Source organism: Bombus pyrosoma, linkage group LG2 (assembly GCF_014825855.1).
Source record: "Bombus pyrosoma isolate SC7728 linkage group LG2, ASM1482585v1, whole genome shotgun sequence".
NCBI classification, from domain to species: domain Eukaryota; kingdom Metazoa; phylum Arthropoda; class Insecta; order Hymenoptera; family Apidae; genus Bombus; species Bombus pyrosoma.
Window position 1 is genome coordinate 13,837,300 of NC_057771.1, and position 11,302 is coordinate 13,848,601.

General features: G+C 37.6%; 1 protein-coding gene and 2 long non-coding RNA genes across 4 annotated transcripts in view; 2 read left to right on the forward strand and 1 right to left on the reverse strand.

The window, feature by feature from the left end:
- LOC122572107 lies at positions 1–9,888 on the forward strand. Its single transcript, XR_006318375.1, has 2 exons — positions 1–507; positions 5,702–9,888. It is a non-coding gene; the product is annotated as an uncharacterized LOC122572107 (long non-coding RNA).
- LOC122572067 (ubiquitin-conjugating enzyme E2 H) overlaps positions 1–11,302 on the forward strand; it is a 45,504-nt gene that overhangs the window by 147 nt on the left and 34,055 nt on the right. For both annotated transcript variants that reach the window (XR_006318366.1, XM_043736618.1), the window contains exon 2: positions 9,972–10,048. Coding sequence is in view for 1 of the 2 variants with exons in the window: in XM_043736618.1 (XP_043592553.1) it covers positions 9,972–10,048 (77 nt within the window). In the remaining variant the exon portion in view is untranslated. The remainder of the gene's footprint in view (positions 1–9,971; positions 10,049–11,302) is intronic.
- LOC122572112 overlaps positions 580–11,302 on the reverse strand; it is a 27,685-nt gene continuing 16,962 nt past the window's right edge. The window contains exons 2-3 of the long non-coding RNA XR_006318376.1: positions 11,178–11,270; positions 580–4,389 (exon numbers count right to left, since the gene is read on the reverse strand). This is a non-coding gene — a long non-coding RNA (uncharacterized LOC122572112). The remainder of the gene's footprint in view (positions 4,390–11,177; positions 11,271–11,302) is intronic.

An 11,302-nucleotide genomic window follows, 5' to 3' on the forward strand; every position in this document is an offset into this window, starting at 1 on the left:
TTGAAATTCACTTTTATTTCTCCTACTTGCTATTTGTATCTCTGTCTTCTTTTTTCTTCTCCTTCTTCTCATCCCCACTTCTTTCTCTCTTTGTCTCTCTCACCCTTCTCCTCCCTCACCACTCTGTTCGTATCCCTTCCCATTTTCTTGTTCTCGTTCTTTCTTTCTCTTTCGCTCTATCGCACGTGCTTGCAATCGAGTGCAAGAGAGGCCTGCACATGGGTTTGCGAATGCAAGACCTACGCAGTATGCATGTGCATGTTACCGCGGGATCGGTTGTTTATCATGTATGATCGGTTTATAGGTCGACGAGAAATAACGCAGTGCAATGTCAATGGTGTTTCACGAGACGATGAGGGATATTTAATTCCTCGTTTTGTCGATGACGGGACACAGCTGTTTTTAACCAGCTGACTCTACGTCTCTGTGCTACGTGTGTGCGCAGCTTTATCTTATTCGTTTATTAACGCACGGCGAGTGTATGCTATACGGTCGTGGGTTTTAAAGGTTAGATTTCATTTTTTTTTCTTCAGTTCTTTGTTTCATCTTAGCCTTTCCATTTTGTCTTGTATCGCAGATTTCACTAACGAAGTTTTTAATATCGAGACCGGTTGATTCGAATGGACTCGTATGTGAAATATCTTTTATATTTATACATACATTGGCAACCGTAAATATTTCAAGTTGCGCGTCAAAGAATGGCACACATACACACACACACATATATATATATATATGTGAGCGTTGGTTTGACATAGAATGAAGCGCAACTAACGATAATTGAGACGTCATCAACGTGTTTCAACCTCAACCGAGTAGTTCATGGGAATGACGCGATGTGTCAAATTTTACACCGATAATAATACGTAAAAACGATAAACAATATGAATGAGGAGTAAGAGGAGAAGAAAGGGCAATAAAAATAATATAGTTACAACAATGTCGCGATTTGTTCTTTTCATACAATGATATCTTCGATAAATCGCGTGACAATAGTGACTAATAATTCCTTAACCCTCCACGGTAAACATTTGAGTTAGGTGGAAAGAACAAAGGTAATATACACTTTTCGTATTTAAAGATAAAAAGATCAATTGTTTTAATATCACGTACACCTCCTAACGACTATCCTAACGTTGTTTTAATATTATCAATGTCATGGAATTCGTTATTTTCAACTTTCGTTTAATCCTCGATGTAACGAGCTAATATTGACACAAAAAATTCAGAATTATAAAGACAAAAGAACGAATTACAAATATACCTGTACATGTTTGTATCTGACCTCGATTCGTAAGAAATTGATTTTTGCGTAACGTAACGTCGCGTCTCGCTTATCATTGCTGTGCAGACGTTCATGTACGAATGCTAGTCAGTTTTTCTAGAACGTCTCTTTCTCTCTCTCTCTCTCTCTACCGAGTTCTTTAGTGCCTCGTAACATCGATCAGTCTTTGTTGAAGCTTACATTAAATTTGCAAGCGTTTCGGTGAGTAAAGTGAATTGGACGTGTTCGTTCCTTCCTCCTTCGATAGAGATCCCCCGTGTGAGTTTTCAAATTTCTCAAAAGCCTTTCTCTCGATTCGTTTACGCGTACTAACGTTGGTAATAGTCCTTTTTTGGAAAGGCATCATCTGCCTTTGTGCAAACATGTTTCTTATAAATTTCGTTGGCGTTTATATATCTTCGCCGTTTACTTACGTATTCTTTGTTGTTTTAGGGAAACGACAAAATTTGTATATATTTTTGTTTGCGGGGTAAATTTTTCATTTAGCACATTTTTCACTTATATTTGTAATATTTTCATCTTTGCCTATATTTTGATATTAAAAATTTCCTTTTTATATTTTCTTTCAACCATAAAAAGATATTTAAGAACAATTAAATCGAAAGTATTCCGGTATTTTTTATAAAAAATAAAAATAGCAGAAAGTTATACGGTTGTTTATTTTAAAAGAAAAGGATTGTTTGTTTGCGTAATAATGAAAACATAAAAAGATTCCAAGCGAAGCTAAAAGAAATCGATGCAGGTCTGCTTCAACGGGAACTTTAAATTCTCGCATTTCAAATTTAACTGAATTTATACGGCGATTCGATCAGATAAATAAAGTTAGATAAATATTTCCATTTTAATAACGGTGAAAGCGGACTGTATGCATTATAGAATCCGTATTAATAGCGACTTCGTGATAAATAAGCCGACAATCTGACTCGTTATTTTTTTTCACCCGGATTCGATTCAATCAAAACATATTCTCCAAAGGAGACGTTCACATCGAAATAGATTGAAAGCCGAATTGACTGTTATCTCGTGAAACGGAAATGTGGGAGGAACCGGATGCGTATCGCGTACAAATCCCTCACTCTCTATTTTAAGTTCTTTCTCTTCCTCTATACTTAAGCCTCACCTATTTTATAAACACTTGTATTTTCTAAATTTTTCCTTATCTCGTCTTTAGACACAGGATTTGCCTACTACAATTTTGCTACATTAAGTTCTGATATATTTCTTTCTCCGATACATCTTTTTTGAGAAATCTTTTATTTGCATTATTTGAAATCTGGTAAATTAATTCCTGATTATGTTCCTTTTTTTTTCTTTTAATTTGCATAAATTCGAATTGGTTTTTAATAAACTGTCTTTCTATTTGAAAAATCAGCAGTTACTGGTAAAACTTGTTTTTTTCGAAAAATTCCTGGTAAATTAGTTTTTAGTAAACTAGTGTCAGCACAGCATTTTTTCCATACGGTTTCGATTGAATTTTTTTTTTTGATAAAATGTAAAGTAGTAGTAGAGTACGAGTAGAACAGCTAAAGTCGGCTCTCGTAGTAGAATGGAATCTTTGATCGAAATAACTCGAAGGTATTTGCACATACTTTGCTCTTTACTCGAGTTTCTTTTATCGCGTGAATTTCTATGCTTTTGTATTCCGTGTACGCGAAGAGTAGAAGCGTAGGTATTCGTTTTTCAAGATTTTATTAGGAAGCATGAAACGGTTAAAACGCTGGTAAAACGGTTAAAGTCAATTAACGTTTACGACGAAGGAATGTTTCATTACACGTTAATTTGAAATATATCCGTTTTATCTGCTATTCGAGTTCTATCGGTTATTCGTATTTCGTTCTTATTATTTTTTATTAATTTGAAATTGTACAGAAAAGTATGGTCGGTATAGTTCTAGTAAGAATTGCATTCGTTAGCATAGGAAGACCACTTGAAATATTAATATTAACGACTAACGTTTAAACGATAAAGATAGTGAATAGAATATTAATTAAAAAAATATATGTACATACATCAACACATATAATATTCCTTGTTGCGTAACTTCTTATCGTTTCTGTAGATTTTAAAAAGTCACCAAGTTCCCTATAATAGGTAGTGTATAATGTTGACACAAATCTAGCCGCATTAAAAAACATTGTTTAATGTATTGTAAAACGTATGTATTAGAACATTCATCGTACAATCACAAAGTGTCACCTTGAACGCCTACATGATGCGAATGACAAAGTTTGTTTCTTCTTCTACGATTGTAATTGCATATTTATATGCAATTTCGATCTATGCATTTTTTCATTCGAACGTCTTTCGATGAATGGCAAAAGAGGATTAATAAATAAGTGACAATTTTCGATCTTTATTATTCTTCCTTCAATTTAGTAGGAAATATTCATACGAAAGACAAGCTTTCCATTTTGGCAAACGACGCTTCATATATCGTTTCTAAAATACATATATAAAAAGATAGCGTTTAAAGAGTTATTATGCAATCGTTATTTTTCTAAGATTAAATATCCTCATATAATCACTATAAATAACTAAATATTCTAATCATTTCACGAATGAATCTTTTTACATAGTATAAATATACATAACTTTATTCCATCAAATTTTATCGAAATATTGAATTTTCCCGCGTTTTTACGCGTTACGACGTGACAGGTATTAAGCTTCGTTCACAAAGTACCGTTCGTCTCCCGCCGTTATATACACAGACATTGCGACAGACGACACCCAGGCAAATCGAACGATGTAAAGAATTCAATACAATCGTGTAATCGATTTTAATCAGTAGACCGCGGCTTTTCATTCGTTTGCAGGAAATTTGAAAGTATAAAATCGCACAGAATGCAAGCAATACGAGAGAATATATAAAAAAAATATATATAAAATATTCAAATCACAGGTTCCATCTTTTAATTATACTCTGAAAAATATGAATTTGCATGAAAATGCGTACCTACCAGTCACCATGATGCAACGTTATCGCGACTTTTCTCATTCCGCGATGAATCTCGAATTCGGTGGATGCATCGGACGCGTTCGACGGTTCGCGTTACTCACATGCTCCGATGGACACTGTGGCGGGAACTGTTGGTATCGTATCGCTGAAGGGGGATGAAAGTTCATTAAAGTAAATTTCGTTTGCGGATGTCATGTCGTTTCGCTGGTAACGACATAGTTGCGGTAAATTGCGTTCACGGAAACTGTATATATTCAGCCAATAATTTCCATTAGTCCGGCTCTCTAACGGTGTGGCCAGGTGAGATACACGCAGATGCGGTCCCGGAAGTGATTCAATTATGGATCGACGATATTCGATGGACCTCTCGCAAGATTCCTTGTACGTCCACCGAAATTGAGCTGATCAATTACACTAGTAATTAACAAGCTCCTCGGTATGTACGGTTAATGGCTCACCCATAATGGGTTTAGAGGCACGCGAGCAAACGCGAGAAGGTACATCAGGGCCGCTATCTGCGTGATGCAATTTTACCTGGCCACGCGTGTATCGGTGCGTTTCGATGGCTCGACGTGGGTGCATGTGTACGTGTCCTCGAGCTGAGGGCTCGGCGGTGGGGAAAGAAGGGTTGGGTGGTAGGGCGTTCTCGCTCCCTTTCCGTATTCGTCGTTGAAAGCTTCAATTATCGTTCTCTAAATACCGGAGATTGGAGTTAATCAATATCTGGGATATTTGCATCGGGGATCGATTCGATTCCGTATGGGGCGAAAGAAAGGAAAAAAATTGATTTAAAAACGCATATAGGGAAGTGTGTCCTGAAATACAGATGGCTCGATATCGCTGGAAATTGGTTCCTTTAAAAGATATAGAGCGTAGTCTTTTGATACGGTGGTTGGAAGATTTTCGAAAATTTTCCGATACTTGCGTTAGCTGGAATTCTTCGATCCATTTGTTTTCTTTTCTTAATCTAGGATGATTCAGCCGTTTAAGTTCAAGCGCGTTAGCAAGTACATCGGATCGTAAACGCGTAGGTGGAGGGTACTGTTCTTTGAAATTTCAACAACTTGTACTTGCAAATTTCCACGGTTAGTTCGATTACGCTGTTTGTTACGTTAGGTGAATTTAGCATGATCTTTAGCACGAATTTCGGAGCACTGCCAAACGCGAATAAAAGCGGAAAACGAAGTGCAACGGGCTCATCTCGTGTCCAATGGCTGCCTTTGTTTACGGTCGCGATTATATAGATCTTCTCGTTATTATAACAATATTGTTGTCGCTTAACGTTCGATGTTCCTATCGTATTAATTTCTGTTATCTCTTTAAAAAAACTCGCTATAATTATCTACGTGCGCATAACGCGCTTTTCATGGTCTGATGTGTTTTACGCCCGTTTCATTCGGTTTAACCTGAGTCGTATCTTCACTGTATACATACTTGCAATTTTTCTTTTTTCAAAGATACGCCACAAGACTATCGGATAAACAACGCAGGAACGAAGAAATTGTGCGCATATATACTTCCTTCTTTTACCTCGTATCTGCGCATTGTGCTCATAAACAGGTAGAAAATGAGATTCGAATTATTTGGAACAAGAAGTGATGCAGTAGAAACATAGCGAGCAGATTGGAGCAAGTCGAAAATTAATAACCAAAAATTTAACGTTCGGAGGGTATCGGATAAGGAAGAGAATAAGGAAGAAAGACAAGCGATACGAGATTACGTCCATCGAACCGCGTTTGCTGCTTTTACGCGTGAATATTTGCGATGGAACGCACTCGCGCCACCAAAACGAACACTCGACTCGGTTACCGTATCTCGTTGCGAACTTATCGAACGATAAGCAGCTACCTAGAGACGCGTCTTCCAAAAATAAGATACAGCCAAGGGCGTATCGCGTATCGAGTCTTTTAAAACGAACGTGTGTTTGTGCCTTCGCCACGGACAGACTCAGTAAAATCGGCCGTTGATTCGCACGTGCGGTTTATTTCGATACACAGCCGCGTGTAGTTTTCGCGTGTATTTCGAGAGAGTCTAGTGATTCCTCCATCGAGCGGAGTGGCGCAGAATGCGAGACGATCGAGTTGAGGGAAAGAGAATCGAGAAAACAAAGATGGACAATGAAAGGCGAAACGACAGACACTGTCAGACTGTTCTTAGCGAAACGCTGGTTCAACCGATACTGTAAACAACAGCAACAACAACAGCCACAGCAGAGGCAAATGCTCCGTAACGGTCTTGCAGATTGAGTAATCGTTTCCGCCCCTTTCTGATGTTACTCGTACACCTTGACTATGCAGGTCAAACGCACGAAGGCTCTCAATGAAATCGAGGTCATTATAACATGGTCTGCATGCGTACACGCGGGATGTCTTAGTAATTTTAATACAATCGGAAAGCGCGATTCCACAATGACGAACAAGGACGAAAATAATACATTTTTAATACGTGGCTTTGTTTTCGTGAGAATGATATGGGTACAGGTGTATTTTAACTGTGCCACGGTCGAATAGCTTTCGTTATAGTTCGCTACTTGGCACTGATAGTGGCACAACTAAAAAGCGGACATTTTATAGTAGAGGCTTCTTAAAATTTACATGGGAAGCTTCCTGAGTCATTTTTAACGACGTTATAAAACTGATAGAATAAGACAAGATACGCCACTGTTCGCGAAAACAGTAGAACTTCGCATTTGTAGTGTCACAAAAATAACAGAAGATGAGCCAGGCTAATAGTGGCATAAATAGGTGATAATCTTCCCTCTCTGACGCAAAACTGATGGAATTATAAATACACCGTTTTACATAAGAAAAATAGAAACATAACGTAGACGTTCTATTCGTTCAAAGCAAAGTCGAAAGCCTTTCAGTTGTTCCATTATCGATACACCTGGCAACGATATATCGTTTATAGATAGTGTCATAATTATTGAGACGTTCTGTATGTTTTTGATATTTCATTTTAATGTAGTACCTTAACGTTTTCTCTTCTAATCGCGTAACCAATTATCTCCGGTTCGATTGAATGATAGCTAACTCGATCAATTTAAAGTGGAATCTACTTAACAATACGACTTCGTTTCCTTTTCAGACGCACTTTTCTTCTCACGGACAATCAGCTATGTCGATAATATCGATCCTGTCGAATAACGTTCGTTCGGGTTTACCCGTCCACTAATCGAATCAATCGTTTTGATATTACGGCGGAACATCGTGCGATCGTTTGGGACAATTATGCGGGACATGGAATTTACTTCTTTTCGATGCTATAATGCATTTCGCGTCAATTTCTATGTTAATCTTTCGTTCTTCCAACTTCCGCGAGTCGCTCGTGAAAGCACGCAACAATGAAATTCCTCGTACATACACAGGACGCAAGAAGACGCGATACTTCCGGCTGAGTAATATGTTGGCCGACCGATATTGCTTTTGTAATTGCCACGCCAAGAAAATTATTTCAGCTGACCATGTATCGCGGAACGCGTGAAACGTCCGTTAGTTTCGTTTCTATTTGACTGCGTGCCTGAGGCATGTGCGTTTGTTCGCGTGTAGCGTCGTATATCTCTGGTTTATGCGTAGCCTCGTATATCTCTGGTTTATGCGTAGCCCCGTATATCTCTGGTTTATGCGTAGCCTGCGCGATTGCAGTGAAAAACAAATCCATTGATACTGACCAGAATCGAGAATGCTCGCGGTTCTTCCATGTAACCTGTTCTTCTATGTAATACAATTCTCTCGGTAGACAGCCTCAGGTGAGAGCTGTGTAACGCTCAGCTCGCGTATAAACACTTGCCAAAACAAGAAAGTGGTTTATCGTATGTTGAATAACATGACTCACATGGTCGTAATTCGATTTTCCTTTTCAACGATCGAGCTGCTTCGTAGATCTACGCCGGTATCAAATGACGTCGATTGATAAAAGCGTTCGATGAAGGTGCATGGAGCTTTACGATAGCCATTCTTCGAACACATCAGCTGTCTCTTAACTGGTGTAGTTACGATTGTATTTAAAATTCGAAAGTAACATGTCCATTGAATTATACGCTTTAATTTCAAATCTATTTTTCTTCAGCGTTACGATTCCTCTAATATGGATGAAGATCGTGCTTTCGTTTAATGGTTTCTTTTCATGCGCTTATTTCAGTTCGCTCGTAACGCGTGTACCTTGCGAAATATTGTTCACTGAACTTTCTCCAAAGGCAGGCAGTTAGAGTTCCGTTCTTCTGGCTTCGTTCTGGTTATATTGCTTGTTTTCGAACTCGGTTTTTGACCTCGTTCAACGATGCGCGGCTGTGATTCCTTCGCGGCCGTTTGTATTCTCGCGAATTATATCGCCTCGGATCGGGACTAATTTCATGTGAAAATCGCGGAGGTAACGGTGGTGGACGTTGAAGCGGCGCGACGCTACCAGCGTCGTGGAGTATCGAGCTAAATAAGAGGAATTAAAAATGAAACGTCGTCGATTAAAATTAAATGTAGCTTGAAATTCTACGACGCGTGCTTGATAAGCTCAGCAACCGTCGTTCGTTGTGTATTATTAAACGCAAGCGGAAACTTTTGTTTTCCTTTCTTCCGTCGACTTTTTCAACCGTTTACCGCTTTTCCATCCTGAAATTGGATGTGGATTTGAAAGGAACTGTTCCGTTCGGTACATAAAGCCCGCGCCACGTAAGGTATTACAAACTGTATTCTTCAAGACAGAAGCTTTTCCTATTTTCGTGCTTGATCTTTGAATTAATAACGTAGCTTTGAAGTAATATGGGCAAAAGGATTTTTTAGCGTTTGATTCTCGTTTCAAAGTTCTAAAGCTGTTTAAGAGAGAAAATCGTGAAAAATCTCTTTCAGTACACCAATATCGATAGCAATGTCAAAACAAAGTTTTCTCGACGTGTTTTTGCGGCTTTCGTGGAAACAATTTGCCGCAATTTACCTTATTTCCATCCACTCTTTTCCAAATACAAAGTATTACGATACGATCGTTTCTTCAAATTCATTATAGTCAAGAAAACGATATTCGATATAACTATCTAAAAATATATACAGTGCGTCTCTCATGTAACTGGGACAAGATGTATCTTTAAAAGATGTAACATCGATTAATGTAGCTTGATGTAGTATACGATCGTAGTACAACCGGGTAGAAGGCGATTCTGCGTGAAAAAAATAAGAAAAAAAAAATTTAGTGTAATGTTTTTCCATCGGCGACTATAAATCTATAATCAAACATAGTCCATAACTTATCCGAGTTGCGCGAGACACTTTGCATTGTGTATCTTAATAAAGATTACCATCAATGGTTTTTTTCCGGATGAGAAAATTTGTTTAATGCCGCACCAATGAGTCCAATTGAATCAACATCGTCCAGATAGTTTGTTTTCGAAAATTTGTAATCCCGGTTGCGTCAAGAACGCACGCGAAGCGTTGCGATTTGCGATCAACTCAACTCTGCTCGGTAGTCACGCGAGCTTCGGTGCGTTTCATCGATTGACGAAGATAACATTACGCCGGACTTATGACACGCTTCTGCGTTCACACTTCTTTCCACATCGATTTCCCTCAGTTCATTGCACCGTTTTCTCGCCGACGCTTAAATGTTTGTTCAACGATGTTTTCGCTTTTTATTTGCACGGCCACTGATCACAAATTGCCTTTTGGATCGCCGATCTTATCCCGAAACACCGCGAAAAAATTTTCTTACACGTTCATTTTCCTTAACTATCGCCAATTACAGAATAGAAAGTAAGCATGAAGTGACGATATTAGGAGGATTAAACGAATTTTCCGTCAAATTCTACGGACCACGGGGAAGTAAGTACTCCATTAATTTCGTATAATTTTTATCTTAGAATGTAAGTTGCTTCAACCCTTTCATTCTCGAACTGGTTTAATTTGCCACAGATATATCTCTGTAATTTTCTTACATGAAAAATATCAGACTCGTACGAATATTTTCACACCTAGAAACGTACAAGGATTGTTTACAAATGGAGAGAAACTTATTTGTAATTCTATGATTAGCTTGTGATGAAAGTAATATTTTTTCATTTAGAATTTTAAACATATGCTCGTACGATTATCACGAGAACGAGAGGGTTAATCGTTTTAGTGTTAAGACAGGCAACATATGAAAATATTATTGTATATTGATATTCAACTCTTAACTACAACCTTTAATCGCAACCCTTAACTGAAATAGAAATACAATAATTCTCTGAAGGAGAACAGAGAATTAAATGTATGAATTTTTACAAGTTACAATTACAATGATCGATATAATTGAAGATTACTGCCAGTTTTTACATCTGAGGTATATACTCCATAACTTTTCAGTAACAGTTGAGGGTTGAAATAACCCCAGTATCTTATTTGTCTAATCTTTATTGTCTAATGTGACCGAAAACAGACATGGAAACGATTACTTCGCCTTTTCTTCCCTGTAGTACAAGCTTCTAACCGATAACGAAGGAGATAGTAAAGATTAAGAAATAGGAAATGCAGTAGATTTTCCTACAGTAAAAATAGGCTGATGACTGAATTTTTCTTTTTTACACGTTTCTAATACCAAAATAGGAAGCCTTTGATCTTTAGAAAAGATCGACCTTCGTGTAACCATATAAAACGAGATTTTTTTAAAATGAATAACACTTCGAGCGTAAGGAAAAAAATGAAGAAGTACCGGCACACTTCCTTCAATCGCGTCGTTCAATTAACACATTGAAACGTGTTAATACTTAAATATCATTTACAAATAGTCAATCAATCTTTTACAATCGATACATATTACAATTAAGAAACTAGGAGAAAAAATAGTATATCTTTAACTTATTTAATTAATGTTTCCAATTAATTTAATATGAGAAGACCGTGGGTTCGTCTTTCACGTTGAATGAAAATTCATAAAAAACGTCTAGATAAATACAGATGTCTGGGCATTTACCTCGTTCTTGACGAAAAATATTGTACTCGTAACACTCCTTCACTGAGTGTCCTGTTTCAAAGCGTCACACTCCCAAGAAGTGTCTTCTCAATTCTGGAACTATAATTTTTCAATGATTTAATTAT